The sequence below is a fragment of the Cyprinodon tularosa genome, unplaced genomic scaffold (assembly GCF_016077235.1).
Source record: "Cyprinodon tularosa strain WSP-4 unplaced genomic scaffold, ASM1607723v1 ctg201, whole genome shotgun sequence".
Classification (NCBI taxonomy): Eukaryota; Metazoa; Chordata; class Actinopteri; order Cyprinodontiformes; family Cyprinodontidae; genus Cyprinodon; species Cyprinodon tularosa.
The window spans coordinates 1,037,642-1,061,438 of NW_024038739.1; the positions used below are offsets into that span (position 1 = coordinate 1,037,642).

The 23,797-nt window shown below is 35.4% G+C and overlaps 2 protein-coding genes across 2 annotated transcripts; both read right to left on the minus strand.

The window, feature by feature from the left end:
* Positions 1 to 42: 42 nt before the first annotated feature.
* cenpk (centromere protein K) lies at positions 43 to 11,077 on the minus strand. The gene is made up of 10 exons (XM_038284775.1): positions 10,956 to 11,077; positions 10,667 to 10,768; positions 9,236 to 9,292; positions 5,488 to 5,551; positions 5,220 to 5,266; positions 5,044 to 5,126; positions 4,809 to 4,907; positions 4,565 to 4,700; positions 4,433 to 4,486; positions 43 to 2,104 (listed from the first exon to the last, which is right to left on the minus strand). Exons 1-10 carry the CDS (start codon positions 10,956 to 10,958, stop codon positions 1,949 to 1,951), a joined length of 801 nt encoding a protein of 266 aa, XP_038140703.1. The 5' UTR covers positions 10,959 to 11,077; the 3' UTR covers positions 43 to 1,948.
* A 4,765-nt stretch (positions 11,078 to 15,842) lies between these two features.
* lbx1b (ladybird homeobox 1b) lies at positions 15,843 to 19,760 on the minus strand. Its single transcript, XM_038284669.1, has 3 exons — positions 19,449 to 19,760; positions 19,038 to 19,364; positions 15,843 to 17,074 (listed from the first exon to the last, which is right to left on the minus strand). Exons 2-3 carry the CDS (start codon positions 19,360 to 19,362, stop codon positions 16,581 to 16,583), a joined length of 819 nt encoding a protein of 272 aa, XP_038140597.1. The 5' UTR covers positions 19,363 to 19,364; positions 19,449 to 19,760; the 3' UTR covers positions 15,843 to 16,580.
* Positions 19,761 to 23,797: the final 4,037 nt, after the last annotated feature.

Below are 23,797 nucleotides of genomic sequence, written 5' to 3' on the forward strand. Positions count from 1 at the left end.
AAATTAAAGTTAAAACAGACTAAAGAGGAAATGGAAAAATACTTAGGAGAAAAAAGGTGTTTATTAAAATTCACACATTCAGTTTAAATACATGTCGTAGATTACCCCCCAGAAAACACCCAAATTACACAAAAATAGTGTACATTTTCTGTGTCCTTTTTTTTAACAATACATATTTTTTATGACATTGTAGCTTATGCTGTTTGCAAAAGACACTAAGAAAATAGTCTGTCTACTGATATCCAGAGCAAATCTGTCTAATAAAGCCTGACCCTCAATGTGCAGCAACAAGAAATTAAGGGGCTTGACTGTGTTGTTCTTTAATCTATAGATGGGGGAAAAAAACAACAAAAAAACAGTCACTCTTAACACATTCTCTGGAATATTATTTAAAGGAAAAGCAAGTTTCTTTGTATAGCACAAAACAATTAAAAATGCTTTACATGAATTAGGTAATACAAAAGAAGATAAAATGAAAAAAAATAATAATAATTGTAGAACTAAAAAAATAACTGGACCACAACCATAAACTAAGGTAATAATACCTGTTAGCAGAGGTTGTGAAAGAGGAGGTTGTGATGTATTTTAATGCAACACATAATTTAATGCAGTTGACTTTGTTCAACTGAACTTGTTCTTGTACACCAAGGAGGGGCCCAGCATGAAAAGTTTGGGAACCACTGCTTTAAATCGTATATGAAAGATCTTTTGAATTCTTTTAAGATATGTTTTCTTTCAAACAGTTCATAATGGACAGTCTGATAAATAACATTGCTTTTTATCACTTAGTGCAGCCAACTAATTTATAGTTCCAGTATTCTATTGGCAAAAGACCGGGTACACGCAGGACCGGTTGCCACACACAACACAGAGACAACCATGCACTCATCTAGGGACAATGTAGAGATGCCAATTAACCTAACAGTCATGTCTTTAGACTGTGGGAGGAAGCCGGTGTATCTGGAAAGAACCCAACATGCAGAGGGAGAATATGCAAACCCTGGGACGTGAATTAAACCCAGGACTTTCTTGCTGCAAGGCAACATTGCTAATAACCCCGCTACTGTGCTGTCCTACAAGTATTACAAACTAATACATAGAACGCATCAAAAAGTGCCATGACTTGAGACAAACATTTGGTTTAATGGTTTCCCATTTTACAGGCTTAAGCAATATTTAAAAAAAACATCCTTTTCTTTTTTTATTTAGCCTACTTGTCTCCCTTAAATAATTAATGAGTTATCAAGCAATGATTTTGAAAAAGTCAAGGTAAGAAACAGAATGTTAAGAACCCAAAAAATAAAATGGACACACTGTACACATGAATGGGCGTCTTATAGCTTTAGATCCGAGTTTAAGAATTTTTATCTGCCAAAAACCAGTAAAGAGCAGGTTTCTTTCTGGTCTGTATCAAGTTAGGAACAACATAATATTTGCAAGTTGTTATGATTTGATCTTTTAGCAAAACAAGCAGATTCATATGTACTTAATCTCCATTGATGCAAATGACAGATATTTTACACTACTTTGTTTGACACTGACAACTTTCACTATATTTTACAATAGTCATATAAATGCTAAATTAAGAGCTATCCAGCAGACTCCAACAATCCTGGCTGAAAGAAGGATTCATATCTGACTAGTGCAACAAAAAGCAGCTACTGCTCAGAGAATATCATGCACATCAGGGATAGATTAGGTTAATGACAATTATTTTATGTCCTTTAAGCTGGAAACTTACTCATTAAAACAGAGTCACTTTAAATACAGAACATCTAAAATACACAGAACTAAAGTCACAAGAAAACATTTTTATTAATACATGTATAAAGAAAAAGGTAAGTCTCTTTATTCATTAGATTATTGTTAAATAAGGGCAAAGCTCCAACAGATGTAGTAAAAGACAAGAAAAAAATGTGTTGCTTTTTAGAAGATAAGCAAAAGTAATTCAGAAGAAGGTTTCCAGACGGATCTTCAAGTTATTCTCCTGGTGTCTCACTGCGATCCCGTATCGAAGCAGCATCTCCACGTACGGCGGCCAGAAGGTGTGATCCAACGTAACGTAAGGGTCATGCGGTGTGTTTATGACCTTGTTCATAAGAACCTGCAGATGATGTCAAGATAGAGTGGTGTTTAGGCTGCAGATTGTCAGGTGACAACATGCAATGCTCTGAACTGAATCAGCTGTGGTCTTTACATTAGATCTTCTGGATTTTATAACCAAATTATTTGTATCCATCTGTACCGATTTTGTAAGGATGTCTAGTTGAAACTAGAAACATCTCCCAGAAAGTTTGTTATTGTTACCAAAAACCTCTAAGGTTCAGCTTGATGAGTGAAAATAAAACTAGATGTTTAGATCATTTAGTTTTTAAATACAAAAACTAAAAACATAAAACACAACCTGAAGCACTCCGATCTTCAGTGTTTAAATGGTTGCATTATGAAGCAAAGGTATGCCGCTATATGAAGCTACTGTTGCCTATTGACAGGAACATCTCACTGGATTTATGCATTGTTTTAGCTGCCTTTTACACAAAAACAAATAACTTTGGGCTCATTCTTACAACCTTTAAGCTAAAGCAAATCTTGATAAAACTTGTTCATACCTCTTCATAATGCTGAAACTCAGGATTTCATTTTTTTTTTTGCCTTTAAGAAGAAAGACTCCAAAAGAATCCATCCCAGGAATTTTTTTTTAAAAAGCGTTGACAACTTTTGATTGGTTGTTGGTCCCTGTGAGACCAGTTACCAGCTTAACAATGCCACAGTCAGAGCTTGTGTAAAAAAACCACGGCTGCAACTAACGATTATTTCCAACAATTATATAAATTGATTAATCTGTCGATTATTTTCCAATAAATCGATTAATAATATAATAGCAAAAGGTTCCTTAAAGAACACTTTTTAAGAAATTAAACCAGGTGAAACTAAACCTTTTGAACTTGAGAAGCTATGGATAGGCCATAATGACAGATGAAAATTAAAATAATTATCTTAAGTGCAAAATCTTTACAAATATTTTTTACAATCTTGGTATAGTTACTGCTGTAAGTGGGTTGCTCTGTAAGATAAAGGCATGTTTAGAGTCTCTATTGTTTTCTGTTGATGATTAATTGATTACTAAATGAGTTGACTATTATTTCAATAATCGATTAATCATAATTAATCGTTTCAGTGCTAAAAAAAAAAAAATTTAGAACTGGTGCTAATTCAGACCCAAGCATAAAAAATTGGAATTTGAAAGCTCCCAGATGTCAGAAATACGCTTTGGAGGTTAGAAAAGCTGCTACTCATATCAACAGTAGGGACACTTTTTTACTTTGGATAAAATAGTTCTTTAAAATTACATTAACCCTGTGTAACATTAGGTCAATAAAACATGTATTGCTTTTTAATGTTTACATGTCTAGATGTTTCAATACTGTTTCTATGTAAAAACACTATTTCCTTTGCAGTCTATTTTAATTTCAACCTGACTTTTAGTGGAAAAACATAGTCACCAAAGCGATTGCATTTCTCTGGCTTTCACTGATTCGAGCTGCAAAGTAAATGGAATGCAGCCTCAATACCAGCCTTAGTTTTCTCTCAAATAGATGGCGGCAAAGAGAGTCAGTCCTAAAAAGCTTTATTTCACCAGCCTGTCAGGAAGCTGAGCTTGTCCTTTAACCAAGCTGGATTCTTAACAAACTCCTACTTTAATTTGATCTATTGACTTTGCTTTTTCTAATGACATTAAATGAGTGAGAGAAATGGCATGTGAAGCTAATAAGTATGCCCGGCATAAATGGTGACCATGGAGAACCTTTAAGGTATAGTGGAGGATTTCATTTTTCCGGATAGATCATCTAAATAAGTGGCCCTCCTAATTGTCAATCATTCTGGTAATATGTTTACATAAGGCTGTCCTACATGATCGCCCCGTTAGCTATCTTTTTCTGCGCATGCGCACTTTCAGCCATATATGTGTGGCGAGCTACGTTTTCAGACAGTCATTGAAGCTCACCTTTCTCACTGTGGTTCTTTGAAAATGGCCGAGGGTCATAAGAGAAAAAGTGTCTACGAAGTGCATGATTATACGGGAAGCGAAAGTTAGCAATTCTCTGTCCAAACGGTTGGTTATAAAGCCCTCTATATAATCCCCGCTCTATATAGGGATTGAGGGGTTAGACGAACGTTCGTGTACAGCAAGCTTGTCTGAGCTATGAGAACATCAACTTTTAAACAGAGCGTGCACGAGGAGAAATGGGCTCTGCATGCTGTTGCACATGTTTAATAGGCGTTCCGTCTTGGGAGCAGGTACAGGGTTGTGCATGTGCATTTTTCTTTATTAAGTGGAGAGGGCGGAGCGCGAAATCCTTCACTACACCTTTAAGGGCTGCTTATAACAACAATGTGACATCTGTGTAGTTTTTGTAGTGCAGGTGCCCACCTCCAGGATTTCACTCAGGGAAATAAGGTCCTCAGTTATCTCATGGGTAATGCTCTGAAAAGAAAAACGACTTTGGTAAAAGTGATTATAAGAACCAAACGCTGGTATTGACACTACACAAGCATTCTGCACCTTCTTCCTTTTGCTTGCGCTGGACTCCTTCTTAGGGAGAGGAATATGCGTCTCCAGGACATCTCCAAGGGTCTCCAGCAGCTTCTCCTGATAGACCTTTATTTTCTGGATTTTGGCTTTGGTGTCCAAAATGATGCTGGATGGGAGGGAAGGAAGGACCGTAAATCACACTACATACTCTCCAAGCTGCCTACGCTCCCTGAATTTCTCTCCCAGTTTGCCGTGACATGGCCATTGTACTCACTTATGTTCAGATAATTTCTCCCTCTCCAGTCGAAGTCGTTCAATATGATCACTGGCGGCTAATAGCACCTGTTTCTTTTCTTCTAGCCATTTCTGCTCCCTGTAAGGCAGGAGGTGAAACAAAGTATAAAGTCACAGTAAGGTCTGGTCCATTCAGTCTAGGAAAACATTTATATGCTCTGATGAAGCAGAAAGTAGTGAAGAAAAGCTTGCAGGGTAATGGAAAGGTCACACACAGCTCTTTAGTCTCTCTCAGTTTGTCTCTCTTGGCTTCACAACAAGAAACAACCATCTCCAGTTCAGAGCAAAGCTTGAGCATCTGCAGAGAAAAGAAAAAATTAATATTATTTTCAGAACAGGGGGGATTGCTTTAGCATTTTTTCAGGAATAGTGGTTTTATGAAAGAGCACACCTCGTCTTTTCCAGCTTGAAGTAAAATTTCTGAATTGGATGCGAGCACTGTGGGGGAGAGTGAAACATTTTATATATAAAAAATTTAATTTAGACAAATTTATCACCACAAATATTTTAATTTACTCACAAAATTTAACATACAGAACCTTAATATTAATATAATATGTAAGCTAGCAGCATTCCTGCGGATTGTGATGTCAGCTTTTAAGTTGTTAAAAATACATCTGCGTTGTAAATTAGTAGCAGCGGGAAAAAGGAGGACTTACAGCTTGGCTCAGTAGACGACCACTGCTTCAGCTCAGCATCAGTGGCTATCAGCCTGTTCACTGACTGGTGGTCACCATGATAAAACACAATGGAAAACAGTCAAGTTTAATACACAATCATAAATGCAATAAAAAAATAAACAAACAAAAAAAGCAGCTAAATAAACCCTGTAAACTCTGGCTGAAACTTTAATGGGTAAGTATTTTCCATTCAAGCATGGGCCTGTTACCACTGGAGTTATAACATAGGTTAGGAGTTTAACACCACTAAATATCATAGCACAGATAAAATGCAGAGGAAAGGTGACATTTTTTTCCCCAATGGTTTAAAGCCCATAATAAACAAAGCACCGGTTTTCTTGTATTTTGCTTTGCAGGTCAGCAGGCTGAAAGAAGGCTATTAAAGTGCAGAGCAGAATTATTCAGTGTTTCTCTTTTTCCATGTTTAGTTAAGTTACAGCGTTATTCCAAATGGTAATAAATTACCATTTGTTATTATTAAAATTTATTACAAACTGAAAAGTTTTTCCAGCTTCTGATCAAAAAAAATATTGATCCATCTATGGCAACGGTTTCAGCCTCAAGTCTTTTTTGAGTAAGAGGCCACAACCCAAATACGTCTAACTTTAGGGAGTTTTGTCCCATTCTAACCACCTACAGTAGGGATGGGGGATGTCAGGGCAGAGCAGGGATGACCAAAAAATAGTAAAATAAAAGATTCTGTCAAAATAAAAGATTCTGTCAAATATCACGATACTAGATGAGACAATGTTTGTATCACTTCAAAAGAAAGCCTAATGGATCTTAAAGGTAAGGCATGTATAGGCAAACATCCGTTTCATTTTATTACTTTTCTATAACTTTTATTGGTGGTCTGCTGAGAGCGTCTGGAGAGCCCAGAGTTAGGGATGTATTCACCTCCCATATCTGGGAGAGCTTCTGACTGGGCTTCTGAGTGGACTGTGTTCGTTGAAGCAGTCCGTAGTCATGATACATACATAGTTAGGGTTCTTTGTGTAAATACTGCAAAACTTGTGTTTTTTCCTGAGGCTATTCCAAATCTTTGTAAAACATAAACTTCAATCTTGGGATTTAAGGAGTAATATTTAACACCATAGCTCCCACTGCCTGCTTCATTTGACGTTCCATTTTCAGCATCTAACAAGCTTATTTGTAAACAAAACCCAACATGCTGTACCCCTTTAGACTCAGGTCATCTTCAAGAAATCAACCATCTACTACTGTAAGCAAACTATACTCCAGAAACACCAGCAACTAATAATCTTTCATCAACTTACAACTCATAATTTTACCTTCTTTCCTTGTTTTCGTCTTCTGGCATTCCAAAACATGTTCTATCCTGGCATAAATGGGACATAACTGTCCATAACACTCCACAAAAAAGTCATATCCAGTTGTATTCCCATAAAATAATATCACTTGTCATATTAATCCACAACATAGTTTTTTTTCCCCATGTAAGAATAAAAATATCAGGATAAAAGCTCATTTTTTTGTGTCTACAGACGTGCGTCCTCCATTTTATATATACATGGGATAAAACACTAATCTGTTTGCTCCCAAACTCAAGCATAAGTTGAGGCTGAAAAAAATCTGATTAATCCTGATTAATCAATTATTGAAATCTTTGTCAACTAATTAAGTAATCAATTAATCATTAACTGGAGCATAAAGACTCTAAAACATGCATTTGGCTGACAGAGTGACCCATTTAGAGCAGTAATTGTAAGAAACTGTACAAATATATATCAATATTTTGAATTTAAGATAAAAAAGAACTCCTCAAGGGGAAAAGTTTGATTTTGACTTGGTTTAATTCTGTAAAAAAATCTTCTTTATGGAACCTTTGTCTATCCGATTATTAATAGAAAAATGATCGATAAATTAATCGCAAAATAATTGTTATTTGGAGCTCTACATAAGTTCCTTTATCAGTATCCAAAATACGAAACATCCTGCACGTAAGAAACATCGCCCCAAGGTAGTCTCTGCGCAGCTGGAACTCCACAACTCAGAGACTGATCAAACTTTTATTGACATATTTTTTTTAGCCAATCAGATAAGCATCGCAATGAAGTACAGGAAGTGTAGGGGTGGGCTGAAAAGATAGCGCTTAATAATGTGTGGAAGGAGTAAGAAAAGAGGAGAAATAAATGGACACATACAGAAATGCAAACTCTGAAGGCTGAACAATTAAAATATATTAAAAAGGAAAGTTTTATATCCAGTTACAGCTTAAATGAAAATAATCTAGTTTGACACTTTTAGTGCCAATTTTAGTCCATTCTGCCAAATGGACCTTTTGCATACAAAAAGGTTAACTGTTTTGCAATGTTTATGACTAGAGATCTGAAATTGGACATAAGTGCAGTGAGTTGGAGAGGTAAACTAATATATATACCCTAGATACAGAATATTAAAAATTGCTTTTAGCTGAACAAATAATAATAGTGTAAAAACTCTCCTGAATATACACATTCCATTTTTCTTTGACTCCCGAGAGTTTCCAAATGTTAGTTTATATTCCACACCCCACTCCTCTACAAACCTTTAGATGAAATAATATTTTTTCAATGGGGCACATTTTACTCTTAGTGAAAATGTATAAACAAGGTGTACAAAATGTGTAACAATAGAAGGTTGCAATAGAATTGTAAACATAACAAAAACACTGTCTGACATGTCTATATTATTTTAAATTGTACTGTATTCTTCAGATTAATGGAGGAATTTCAACAAATGAAAAAAAATCTTTTTATTCACTTTTAATTCAGTCCTTGTTTGTAAATAAGTTAATAATCGAATAGGCAAACGTTCCTTAAAGCTCCATGAAGTTGGCCTTGAATCACAGTTAAAGGAGCATTTTATAGAACTCCAGTCTGCCACATCATTACATCATACATGTTTGTAAATGAGGAGACATCCATGGCTCCAGCTATAAAAAACTATTACTGTCTCCCAGATAAAAGCAAAGACCTCCATGTTAAGAAAGATCCTCTCTGTGCCATCATTTCATTTCCAAATCTACATAAAGAACATGATAATTGTAAATCCTGACAGAAGTCCTTTCCTCATTAGATAAACTACTTGAGAAAACATTAGTTTTGACACATACCAGGCAGGTAAGATTAGGGTTTAACAGAGCCGCACATCATCATTAAAAATAATTCTAACAGTACATCTTGTGCAAAACATTACCTAATTGGTACTCAAAGCAATACTCTCCTCTCTCACTGTGCAATAACACATGCTAACTACTGTGTAATCTGTGTCATTTTTCACTTATAAGGTCAGTACATCTCTGCAGTGCAAGTGCAATAATCCAAGTCAACTACTGGATAGTCTTTCCTTAGCTCTTAACTGTACAGATATCTTTATATCCACAGAAAACATTTTCTAGGACATTACAACTTTTTTCTTTTTATATTGCCTGTTGTATTTTCTGTTTTAATTGCATCTGGCTTCAGTTGTTTCTACTCTACATGAGCTACACAGGGAAGTGTCAAACTTTTAACATTTGTGAAAGGTTTAGAGGAACAGTCAAGCTGACTGCCTGACTTTCAGACCCCTGCTTTCCTGGTTGAGTTAGTCCCTATAATAAAATCAGCGTCTTAGGAAAGAGCTCCAAAGTGCCATCTGCTTTAGTTAGGGTTGAAAACTAAATTTAATGTGTTTTCTGAGAAAAAAAAAAGAAAATGAAAAGGATGAAAACATTTAGCCACTTAACCTGTTCCTGTGGATTCTCACAGCTGTCTGCTTCACACAGTATGATTTCATTCAGCAACTGCAACACAAACACATATTAAATGCAGATTTATTATGTTCGGATTGGAATCAAAAGATGTCTTATCTTCTCTATTTATGCTGACTCATGAGTCAAAAGATGCCTTACCTTCTCTATTCATACTGACTCGTGGAATCAAAAGATGTCTTACCTTCTCTATTTATACTGACTCATGGAGTCAAAGATGTCTTACCTTCTCTATTCATACTGACTCATGGAGTCAAAAGATGTCTTACCTTCTCTATTTATACTGACTCATGGAGTCAAAGATGTCTTACCTTCTCTATTCATACTGACTCATGGAATCAAAGATGTCTTACCTTCTCTATGCTGACTCATGGAATCAAAAGATGCCTTACCTTCTCTATTCATATTGACTCGTGGAATCAAAAGATGTCTTACCTTCTCTATTTATACTGACTCATGGAGTCAAAGATGTCTTACCTTCTCTATTCATACTGACTCATGGAATCAAAGATGTCTTACCTTCTCTATACTGACTCATGAGTCAAAAGATGCCTTACCTTCTCTATTCATACTGACTCGTGGAATCAAAAGATGTCTTACCTTCTCTATTTATACTGACTCATGGAGTCAAAGATGTCTTACCTTCTCTATTCATACTGACTCATGGAGTCAAAAGATGTCTTACCTTCTCTATTTATACTGACTCATGAGTCAAAAGATGCCTTACCTTCTCTATTCATACTGACTCGTGGAATCAAAAGATGTCTTACCTTCTCTATTTATACTGACTCATGGAGTCAAAGATGTCTTACCTTCTCTATTCATACTGACTCATGGAGTCAAAAGATGTCTTACCTTCTCTATTCATACTGACTCACGGAGTCAAAGATGTCTTACCTTCTCTATTCATACTGACTCATGGAATCAAAGATGTCTTACCTTCTCTATGCTGACTCATGGAATCAAAAGATGCCTTACCTTCACTATTTATGCTGACTCATGAAATCAAAATATGTCTTATCTTCTCTATTTATGCTGACTCATGGAATCAGAAGAAGCCTTACCTCCTCTATTTATGCTGACTCATGGAATCAAAAGATGCCTTACCCTTTCTATTTATGCTGACTCATGAAATCAAAAGATGTCTTATCTTCTCTGTTTATACTGACTCACGAAATCAAAAGATGCCTTATCTTCTCTATTTATGCTGACTCGTGGAATCAAAAGATGCCTCACATTCTCTGTTTATACTGGCTCTGGAATCACAGTATGTCTTACCTTCTCTATGTATGCTGACTCGTGGAATCAAAAGATGTCTTACCTTCTCTATTCATGCTAACCCATGGAATCACAGTATGTCTTACCTTCTCTAGTTATGCTGACTCGTGGAATCAAAAGATGTCTTACCTTCTCTATTTCAGCAAACTGCTCCTCGCAGAGCTCCAGCAGCTCAGACTGTGCAGCTTTTGAGAGGTGAGCTACAACCTCTCCTTCTGCCCCTTCCTCAACCTGAGGGAGAAAACATCATCCAAAACAGGGAGATTATACTCTCACTTTGAGACACGTTACTTTTAAATAAGAACAGTTCACTAGTCTAAAGATCGGCCGATATTCTTTGTTAGAAAATACAGCGAAATACGCGGAGAAAATTAAACATTAACATCGATGGAATTGCACACGATGGATTAAATCTTACCATTTTCAATAGACCCAAACGTATTTTTTCCCCCCAAAACAATCAAAACTATGGATATCCGTGTTTGTTTCAAAATACCGCCAACTTTGATTACGTCACGACGTAATGACGTAATGATGTCTGCGACGCATGGTGTTGGTGTCGCTGATGCTGCGCAAAATTGCGCAACCGGCTAAAAAATGTAAAGAAAAAAGAAAATGTGTGTATAAAGACTACAAATTCAATGGCTCGTGATGTTTAACACGTGTTCACAAAATGTCTTAAATTCTTTAAAGGTTAAATGGCTTTTACGGAAAAAAGTGAAGTCATTTCAACCCACTGCACAGGTCAGAGATGCCCCAAAAATCGGGATAAGTTTGACTCGATGTTTACAAGCGGCCAGAAATAAAAAAGCTATTACTAAAATGTTGCTATTTACACAGGGAAATTAAGTTAACCTAGCTGCATAGATTCCTGGGAGTATTTCATTTCTACATTGTATGATATTGTATGTATTTAAAAAAAAAAAAAAAAAAAAAAAAAAAAAAAAAAAATATATATATATATATATATATATATATATTCACTGTAATTATCAGCAACAAAAATATTAAATATGTTTTAACACTCATGATGTAATAATTGATACTAATTCTTACTTGAAAGGAAAAGATATTACTTTTCTTTAAAGAAGAAGGGAATCATCCTCTAAAGAGTAATGTACTTTTTGATTGTTTTTAGAAAAATATGCGTTTTTTTGTATATTAATGATAGATTTTTCAAGAAATACTTTATCAAACACCTGTTTACCGCATTAATGCTTATATAGCATGTTGTATAGAATGTAATACCATTTTGTTTAAATTATATCAATTGCTATTTCTTGCTGCCTTCTTGTGAACATAGGTTTTCTACACTGTACTTGTTACTTTTACTTTAGTAGTATTATTGTGTGGTAATTGCTCTCAGCTGAGGAAAGATTTTAGCAGCTCTATCCATCTGGATTAACTTTACCAAAGCTAGATCATGCTTGTTTTACCCAATAATACAGCTGATGCAGACACACAGTTAACTTTTAAATGAACATTTGTGATTTTGTTTCTCTACATGTTACTCTATCTGAGTCTTCTGGAAAAAGGTATTCACTTTAAACAGTAAATACTGTCACTGGAAGCACACACTTTGTTCTAACACACATAGATATTAATTCAGTATTAGTTTATTAAGGTTTATGTTAAGTGTTGAATTTTTAAGAAGTGTCTATTCTGTCTAAATTTATTATTTAGCAACTATGTTATTCATGTGAATTAGTTTGTCATTCTAGACTTTGTTCTTTATGTCTCTGTCTGTCTGATAATTTGCATCAGGTAGGCAATCAGATGGTATGATCAGTTAATAGCAGCCATCAAAAACACGAAATAAGGAATACCACTGTTACTGAATGACAATTTTCTGGTACTCTATCGACCTCTGTATATAACTGAGCTTGCCAGCATTGTTTTATTCATGTTTGATCAGAAATCCTGTGATAACTGTAATCTACGGTCGACCAGCAGGGGTCTCTGTTTCAATTTTTGCGGCAGCTAAAATGAGGCAAACATGTTCTTTTATGTTTGTTAAACTAATTTCTATCTGATAATTAACATAGATTAATAGCTGACTTATTTTTGTCTGATTTTTTTTATTCATTTATTTTTGTTATTTTTTGATACGAAAGTTATTATTTTTATTTCATAGTCCCCCCCATCAGTCTTCATATGATGAGGTAGTACAAATAATTATAATAATGATGATAATATATTTATATCATAGTTATATTCTAATATGTTATAAATTATATAATAAATATATATTTTATGTTATTATTATTGTTGCTAGTGTTGCTGTTATTATTGTGAAATATTAACACATTTATGTAAATAATAAAAAAATACATAAAAAAATCAAGCATTATGATATTCGTTCGTTTAGAGTTGCAAAAATAAGCTTGGATTCTAAATATTTTGAAAAAAAAAAGTAAAAGAAAAAAACATAATTTCCATTATGTGTCTTTAATCTGTTGTTAACGTTACATTCTAGTATTAAAATAATTTTCTGTTTATTAAAAAGATATATATAATTATACATAAATATTTTGTATCTCCATTAAAGTCTTATTTATTCCCTCAAAGATTCTAACCTCATATTCTAATTTAGGCCTACTCACATCCTCCTCTGGATGTTTAAACTCAGAGCCAAGAGAGCAGGTTTGCAGCATAGGAGCCTGAGCCAGGATAAAACCATATCCGTTTTTCATGTTTCTCCAGCTTCCGCCTCTGAAATCACACAGCTTTGATTATTTGAATGATCAACAAGAATTTGATTAATATGCAAATTTCTAAAGGAACCGTTCCATTTGAGCCCTCAGCGCAGCCTAATTAATCAACAGTTAAAGGAAATTAATACATACATCAATTCTGTCAGGAACATGCTTAGGTCAATCGCCCGTAAAATTGAAGTTTGAAGTATTAACTGGCTCCACAGGAAGGCCATGATTAAAACTCTACATTTTTGGCTCCATTTAGAAATATAGAGTGCACAGTGCAGAAGGGGGAAAAAAACCTTAAGGTTATAATCAATATGATAATAATAAGAATACCAATAATACTAATAATAATTTACAGTTTTTCTCCACACTATACTTATAAGTCTGGTGGAAAGTACAGAACAATCAATCAAATTGTACTTTACACTTTCACCTGACACTGCTTTCCACAAGGTGCAGAAAGAGAGAAGGAGAGAGTATAAAAAGGGGAGGGGGGACAAGATGAAAAGAGAGAGGGCAGTACTATTGTTTCAGTAGGGACTCATGCATCAAACTTCAATTTTCCGGCCGATTGAAGTAGTGATTTTTCCCCTCTATCTTGAAGTGAAATACAGAAATACACTTAAGACCTCCAGATTAATTACCACGAAGTGGTCCCTCAGACTGTAGTATTACTTATCACCGGGACCGCCTGGCAAGCACTCATAAAATAAGCAAGTGAAATCCATAAACTTAGCTTGCCTTAACATGCTCTCCCTTCATAAATAGGCTGGATTCAAGACATTATATATGATCGATCTATCTATCTATCTATCTATCTATCTATCTATCTATCTATCTATCTATCTATCTATCTATCTATCTATCTATCTATCTATCTATCTATCTATCTATCTATCTATCTATCTATCTATCTATCTATCTATCTATCTATCTATCTATCTATCTATCTACACTGCAAAAAAAATGAAATCTCAATAAGCCATTTTTTCTTAAAATAAGTTATTTTTTCTTGAATTAAGGAAGTAAGTAAGACACTTTGCCAATGGAACAAGACAATTTACATTTAAAATAAGAGAAACCAATTGCATTGTCTTATTTCAAGTGCATATATAATTATCTTATGTTAAGAGTAAAAAGATTAATTCCATTGGCAAATGATCTTATTTATTTACTCAAATTGAGGCTAAATACACTTGATTTAAGATTTTTTTTTTTTTACTTATTTCTGATCATCTGTTTGTCTAACAACACCATTTTATACACGTATAAACAAATTTAAATATTTACTCTATTGTGTTTTTAATGTTTTAAATAAAATACTATCCTATATCTAATTTCCCCGCACCGTATTTGCAATAACCCCTCTCTAATAAAACCTCTGCAGCCTGCAGAGCTTTAGGCCGGCCTGTTTGAAGTTTTCTCTATAAATGAGAAAAGGCAAACACTATAAAACAAGTCCCAAGAAGACAGCTCAACTTATCCCTTCTTCTAACAAAGAAGGTTAAACGGGAGGCCGGCTTTTCAGATCCCCTTTTGGACAACCTCTTTCTCACATCTCCATGTTTTCAGCTTCATTAAACCCCTTAAAGACAAAAGAAATAAAAAAAAACCGAGATGAGAAGAAAACAAACAAAAGGACTCCCTAACCAGACTTTGGCAGAAATGTCACCATCTCAAACTCTTAATGGCTTCCCTCTTTAACATTAAAACCCCTTTCCCAACAAAAATCCATTTTTTTGTTTAGAAAACGTTCTTGGACAGAAGTCAAACATATTATTTCAGGCTAAAAGGCGAATAAAGACAAGCGGCTCACCAAAAAAAAAAAAAAAAAAAAAAGAGTGGAGGCACTTTCATTGTAATTCATTGACTTGTTCAAAACGCCAGGCACAGAAAGGGGCCCAGACATTAATAGCCGCAGATGCCCTCATGAAGGGGGGAGTCTATGTAGGCATTATGCTCTTTGTTCGCAGCCAGTTAAACTGTTTAAAAGGAGGGTTAACTCAATCCATCAAATTGTCTGAAATTGTGAGGAAATTTCAAAAACCATATGGCTTCCAAACGTTTGCGTCCTTTTTGTGCGGTGGGACACACTTGTCTCAGTATTGCTGCCTGCGGGGGACCGGGGCCCTGCTCCTTTGTGGATCGTCCCATCAGGGGACTGCTGCTCATTTGTCCCCACTTTTCATGCTTTGCGCTCAAAATTACGGCCCCGCAGTTCCGCGGAACAAAAAGCCATGCTCTATAAAAAAAAAAAAAAAAAAAAGGCTCAGAGAAACTGGCCCAAAACTTTTTCTTTTCTTTTCTCTTCGCCCCCTTTTTTTTTGCACCAGATTTGTGTTTCTCACATAAATTTTTAGCCCGAATAGGGAAACACGTCTGAGGGTCAAGAAGGCACGATACGCATTTATTAGACGTGAAAGAGGGGGGATGCGGGGATTCCAAAACCACAAAATGTTTAGAACAGAGAGAGAAACAAAAGGGACAAAATAGCTCAGAATAATAACTAAAAAAATGAATGATTTTGATGAGCTTAGCAACAAGAAAACACAAAAAGCCCCCAAGAATTGCAGCAAAAAAAAAAAAAAAAAAAAAAAAAGGAGTCAGAAAAGCAATTTTTATTCCCATCGTAGCCTATATACAATACAGTCTGTGCATTGGTTTTCAGATAATGTCCTGATTTTAGGAAGGCACTTACAGGTGTACAAAACATAACAAAATTTATAGAACTGTAAATCTATTGTATACAAACAATAATCTAAAAGCTGTGGAGGGAGGGAAATCACCATATATTCCGGCTGATTTCTGGAGACACGGAGGAGGAAGAGCCGGCAGTGACTGAAAGAGGGCTTGGCTCTTGGAATAAAATAATAATTAATAAAAGTGAAAATAAATATATGTTTATAAATCAAATCATGCATTTCCATGCAAACATGGGAAACAGATGTTTTATTGAGGTGAATGTGTTTGTGGAGGGGGGATTGGAAAACCAACAGAGCAGGTGTGTGTGTCTGTATATGTGTGTGTGTGTGTGTGTGTGTGTGTGTGTGTGTGTGTGTGTGTGTGTGTGTGTGTGTGTGCATGCCAATGCGTGTTCGTTGCTGTAAAAAAATAAAACTGGTTATTTTTAGGCTATATTGCTTTGATGGAAACAATAAAAGTTCGCTAATGAATACATCACTGCATATTTCTGCGCTCATGCTTTACTGTGAATCTGTGCCGATAGAAAAAGTCGTTTCGTTTTGGTACATGTTCTCATATAAGCAGTAAGTTTACAAGTCCTCTCTGCAGGATCATCTCCACCCCCACCATCTCTCTCTGTCAGTGTGTGCGTAAAGCCATCAGTCATCCACGTCTATCTCCACGTCCTCATCCTCCGAGCACTCCTTGCTCGTTGTGTGGTCCGAGAAGGGAGACAGCGGAGAGCTGCGCAGTTTCTGAACCAGCTCGTGCGGGTGATCCTGCGGGCCTCCCCGCGCGGGGGAATCGGCGCGCGGGTGGCCCAGCGTGCCGTTAGCGCACTTCTCCAGGTCCGCCAGCTTGGCCAGCTTGTCCAACGGTACTTGGCCGATGGCTTTGGCCGACTCCACGTCGGCCTTCATCTCCTCCAAGTCCCGCTTTAGCTTGGCCCTTCTGTTCTGAAACCACGTGATGACCTGCGCGTTGGTCAGGCCCAGCTGCTGGGCGATCTGGTCCCGGTCTGCGGGGGACAGGTACTTCTGGTACAGGAAGCGCTTCTCCAGCTCGTAGATCTGATGGTTGGTGAAGGCCGTCCGGGACTTCCGACGCTTCTTTGGGGTGCTCCTCTGACCGAACAGGGTCATTCCATCTCGGCCTTTAGAGGGAAGAAGAGAAGCATAATAAAATGAATAAATGAATGGTGTGCGTTCAGAGGTGTTACAAAATAATAATAATAATAATAATAATAATAATAATAATAATAATAATAATAATAATAAAAATAATAATAATAATAATAATAATAATAATAATAATAATAATAATAATAATAATAATAATAATAATAATAATAATAATAAAAAATAAACAATATGGGCCAAGCCCAAATTTTTCTCGGAGTCAATCTGCCAGTTCGCCTCCATTTTGTAGCTATACGTTGCTGTTTCGTACCTTTCCACTTCCATTTCACACCCACATCCCTAAATATGTAGTATGGCCTCACATTCATTAAAGTCATTTTCACGAATTATGGAAAAAAAACTTGTCATTCATTTCAAGTGCACGACTTTATATCACAGCCTGTTTCTATTTATTTTTGGTCCTCATCATTGGTTGGACCACTTGAATCATGAAATCTGATAGTTTAAGACATTTTATACCAGAACAACTTTGAATTGTCCCTCTGATGGACATAGGGTCACCCCCATGTCATTTTATGGGTCATACAGCCACTTGTCTTTCCTTTTGGCCTTGGACATGTGTAGTTTATACATCACCTTAAAGGTAAACCCAATGCATAAATGTCAGGTACAAAACTAATTATTATATACTATATACTAATTATTAAATAATTGGCTTTATGAGGCAACTTTGTCGACATGCGGAAGTATGGATAATGTTTTACTTTATATTTTCCTTCCAAACATTTCGATTTTGGTATTTAAATTCAGACACTGTTGTTTAATGCTGACAATTTTCTGTTACATTTGGATCACATTTTTTAATCAAATGTACCAGACTAGAGCATATCTCGCGTGCCCCAGAAAAAAATGCCTATTTATTTCATAAGTTAAAATATGGCTATACAACATTAATTCACTGGCAACAATGCAGTTGCCTTTATGATTATTTACACTGAAGAGCGGCAGAGTGAGTCCTAAACGAATAATAATACAAACCTACTTCTCACTTTAAAATAAAAAAGAAAAGATAATCAAGTGTTATATTAAATCCTAGAGCCGTAGGTTATTTTATTATACATACATCACTGTAAACTGAAATAATGCGATGGAATTTGTGGTTTGTTCCTTGCTTCTATTGTAAATATCTGTATAGAAAACAATAGATTGATGTGAAAATGACAGAAAATGTGTTTATAGTGTTCCTCTGCAGTTTTAGACAAATGTCTGTTCCTGACTTATTCTGGAAAATGAAATGAAACCGTCTGCCTACATGACATTTAGTCCCGATTATTCGTTTATGCTCAGCTCTACTGAAGATGTTTCGGCACCTTTAGGAGAAAACTGAAGATTTATCACGTTTTTCTTTATTCAATCCTTATTCAGCTGTTGTTAAGTGCGGTTATAACACTCCAGTGATTTTTAATAGGCCAAACGAAGAAAGCAGGAATTCAAATATGAATATAATGTTTCATATTTCAAAATTTTATCAGAAAAAAACAACCTGGAATATAAATTTTTCGGAAATTAATATAAAACTATGATTTTAGTATTTTATTACTATTGTTAAAGGGTGTTTGACTAGAAAACTGAAATAAGCTGATATGAATGAAATGGATTATTACCATAGACGGCTACTCCACTAAATATTATGACATTTCGCCGATGTTTATCTAAAGTGGGCATAAAAACTTTTAAAATACTAAAAATTACAAAAATAAAGACAGCTTAGAACCTGAAAAAACAGATTTTCAAAATTGGAGGAAATACAGCTCAATGGTTTGGAAACATACAAAAAAAAAAAAACACATATATCCATGAAGTTAATATGAAAAAAACACAAACAAAACCAGATTTTTGTTGTTGTTGTTTTTAAATAAATGAAAAAAGAGGATATTTGGCCTTGCATCAAATCCTTATTCTGCCTCGGAGGTTTACCTTCTGCAGCCTGCAGCACACTAACTTCCAGTCCCTTGAAGGTCTTGCTGGCCAGCTCCTCCAGGGCGCACAGAGGGGACGTTTGTGTGAGCAGTGCGCGACTGGACAGCGGCAGGCTGGACGGACGGTGCTTCTCGGAGGACGAGATGAGATGAGCCGTGCCACAGATGGCGTAGCTCCGCTTCACAGACGGTTTGTTCAGGATGTCGTCGATGCTGAAGGGCGTCAGCGGCTTGTTGGAGTTGGCAGGAGGTGGCAAGTGGTCCAGCGGGCTGCGCCTCCTGCTCTCCGCCGCGTCGCATTTGGCCACCTCTTTGGATGTCATCACTGGTTGGAGGAAAAGTTTAGTTGCTTGAGATTTTATAGCTTACAAAAACGCCGAGAATGAATGAAAAAATAAAGATCACATACCACTTTCGCGGCAAAGTAAAAAAGATACATAAAAAAAATGAATAAAGGATAGGGTTATTCCAAAGTGGGATGCGCTCAAACTCTCGATCCGCAGGAGTGAGGTGCCTCCCTGAAAATGGCGAAGTCCAAACAGTTGAAGATTACTAACAAGTTATCATTGATTGGTGGCTAATCAATTATCTCCAGTGGCACTTTCGCCCTCTTCCCTTTCACTCTTTGACTATGTTGCAGTCCAGCGCTGAGCTTTTTGCGACTGGGGGGGTGTCCCATTAATTAGGACGCATGGTTGGAAGGAGGAGGAGCCCGGCGGAATTATAATGCTCGGTGCTCTTATCATCTTTGGTCTAATTTAGTCGTGTGGTGAGACACCAGAATAGGTATGTGGGGTAAATGAGGGGAAGCAGAAAGACAGAGAGAAATAGAGTGAGAGAGAAAGAGGGAGAAGATCACAATCTGTAGTCAATTTGTGCGCTTTTACGCATGATACTCCAGTCCAGCAGCACTTTATGGGCTTTCATGTAAAAGTATTTGGACAAGTCGACTCTGGTTCCGTAAGAGGCCGCAGCCAAAAGACTAAGATATTTTCCTCGACCCACATCGCGGATGATCCTTTGTTTTTTGTAAAGGTAATGCGGAGCTGGACCATATATCAGCTCTGATGATGCCTCCTCTGGGGCGAGAGAAAGGCTGCGGCATGCATCCCTCTCAGCGACGCCGAATCCGGGCCATAACTCAGGCAGAGAGGGCTCCTTTATTTATCATCCGAGAAATATTTCATTTCCTCTCGGAGCGCAGAGCATCCTGCGGCTGGGACGGTGTAGCTTCGAACCAAAGCGGCGAGCATTTGCATACGGCTTAGTTCTTAAAAACATGTAGGCCATTGCATTTGACATAAATGAAAAAAAAAGACACGATTTACGTTGCAATTAAGAAGAAAAATGTAAGTTTTTCTTTTTGTCATAAACCCCTTTTCTTTTCCCTACATTAAGAGTAACAAAATAATTGTATGATGATTATTATTATTTGTTAATAGTACAGAAATTATTGCTCTTATTTTAGTATTCTTTATTATTATTGATGAAGTCATATTTATATTCACCAAATAGTTAATCATAAAATTGGAAACAACATTTGGAGAAATGTCAACGAATTAAAGTAAATTTAAATGAAACATGTCTGAACATTTATAGTGAATATATTTCTAATTTTATAATTGATTAATATATATTTTTTTGTTTTGTCTTCAAATAACAAATATATATATATATAGATCCAATATATAAATATTTTTAAGATACAGCAAACTATGTTGGATGGATTTAGCTCTCGCGAGACATAGTTAAAAAAATATTAGCATTTTGATTCGGTTTAACAAACATTTTTCTCTTCTTCACTTAATTTATTTAACAGGAAAACTTCAGCCAATATGTCCTGCCCATTATTGGGAGAGAGATCTACATCAATGGTAACTGATCTTTGCATTTCAATGCATATATATATATATATATATATATATATATATATATATATATATATATATATAAACTTTTATGCCCCCCTCCCGCCAGCTCAGGCTGAAGAGCATCTTGATGTGGAGTAATGTTTATTAAAGGCATATTTTTGTTGTGTTGTGGGATCATTTCTCTGTCTTTCATTGCAAGATCAAAATATCCTCCCTTAATGGCTCATGTCGATTTTATTACTAAATTTTGAAAGATGCTTTGTGGTTAGATATTTTTGCTGCCCTGGACCCTATAGTTCTAGAGTTTAGTTGGAGTTTAAAAGGTCAGGAACCTGAATTTTTTTGTGCCAATTTCAAAATTTTTGAAGCGGTACACTGCAAAAAAAAAAAAAAAAAAAAAAAAAAAAAAAAAAAAAAAAATCTCACTAAGCCATTTTTTCTTAAAATAAGTAATTTTTTCTTGAATTAAGGAGGTAAGTGAGACACTTTGCCAATGGAACAAGATGATTTACATTTAAAATAAGAGAAACCAATTGTATTGTCTTTTTTCAAGTGCATAAGACTCATTCCATTGGCAAATAATCTTATTTAAAAACTCAAATTGAGGCTGAATACACATGATTTAAGAAAATTTGACTTATTTCTAGGTCGTTTTTGCAGTTTACGCCTTGTTCACCTCCAGACTTGAGCATGTGTGTTTCTTCCCAAGCAGGTGTTGATTAGAGCCCCTGTCACTGCGGCCTGCGACCATGCAGTATGCAGTATTTGTGTGTGTGTCAGAGTCAGGGAGAGGCACAGCTCTCACTGCAGACTCTGAACGCGATTAGACCAGCTGCAGGGGAAACTGTCCCCTTCCGAGCCATTTGGTGACACGCCACAGATAGGTGTCATATCTCCACTTCTCCTAAAGGCCTGCCAGTTAACTCGGGTGACACCAGATATGGATTCAGCAGAGGGAACCGGGGGAGAAAAAGTCCGGCTCAGATGCGTGTGTGTCCTTTAAACTTGTACTGTATAAATCACAAGTCATTACCAGAGGTCAGCTGCTGAGGAGCCAACCATTGGATGGTTTCATCGCCAGGGCCAGCCTGGTTGGAGGAGAGAGGATTTATCTGGCATTTGGATCTCTGGAGAGGCAGCCATATTTTATGTGACTAGAGATGTAATAACAGGCCTTTGACAAATCCCCGATGGGCCAGCTCCTGCAGCCTCACTGTGCAGAGCCATTGCAGCTGGAGCAGCAGATTATGAACAACGCCATTAGCACTAGGATGTGCACAGACTCAGCAGTGTTTTTTTTTTCTTTTCTCTTTTTAGACCTCACCTAGCAAGCTATTTGTTCCAGTTGCAAATTACCTGTGATTTTCATTTAAATAGAATATAATTAAAATCTACATTGTTTTATATTAATTTGGCTAAAAATAAGAACAAATTACAGAAAGATTCAGTTAGGGGAACACAGTTGAAAAAAACATTATTTCTCTTTCTGGTAATTAAAATGTTAAATATAACCGATGAAAAAGTGATTGACACTTTTATGGATCAAACACTTCACTTTGCAGTTACATTTAATGTGGCTGTGTTCTGCCGCATTTGTATATATATATATATATATATATATATATATATATATATATATATATATATATATATATATATATATATATATATATATATATATATATATATATATATATATATATATATATATATATATATATATATATATATATACATATATATATATCAGTTCTTCCTTTGAGAAAGAATGGTTAGTAAAGTTACTAATGCGTTAGTATCAATGAATTTTTCTTTGGGGTGGGGGCATTCTTCTGAGATCACACAGTTTGGGTTTTCTTCTTTAAAAAAATCTTAATTGTTCATGACCGAAGGAGAGAAGCATTACTGCAAGTAAATATATGGTGGTGGAAAGAGAAAGTAAAGTATTAAGCTAATAATAGACCTTCCAAAAAGTCATGTTACATGCGAAGATAAAGTAACACAAAAGTGAGGAATAATTCCACGTTTAAAGTTATTAATACTTAGCAAAAATCACACAGACAAAGAAAAAATCAGGCAGCAAATTAAATAAAGGTAAAAAGAAGCATTTTAAATAAAAGAAGCCAGAAAAAATATATATATATATATAAACAGTCCGTTAATATAAAGATATATTTAAAAAAAAATTGCACTTTAACATAAAGATTTATTTAATTTGATCTAATCAGGAATAATCTGTTCAGAAGCAGGATCTCTTTTGAAAGGGAGTCCTTAGTAAGATAGGTATTTTATACATCTGCACTGCAAAAATACAACAACAACAACAAAAAAAAAAAAACAAGACAGAAAAGAAAAAAATGGTTTTCCTCATTTGGTGCATGAATCTGGCTTTATTTATTTATTTATTTATTTATTTATTTATTTATTTATTTATTTATTTATTTATTTATTTATTTATTTATTTATTTATTTTTAGAATTAGAATCTTTTCAAATGACCAGGTGTCATAGATTATATTCTAAAAGATCCCCAATTCAATGTGCTAACTTTGAAAAATGAAGTTAACACACATGATTTAAAATAAAAATCTAAAAAAAAAATGCATATGAAGATTTCACTGCTTTTAAAACAGAAAAAAAACAATTATTCATCATGCTGCTGCCAAAATACCATGGCAGATCATTTTTATTAAAGTTGCAATTTAACCTTTATTAATTAACTATGTTTTAATTGTAATACACTGCTAAAAGCAAAGGTTAAAAAATATTTTCTTTAAAGAGTACCAAGACCAATAACAAGCTGATATTACATGGATAGATAATAGCTATGCTGCTCATAGCTGTAGTTAAGACAGAATTATTTTAACAATGGAGAAACTAGGAAGTTC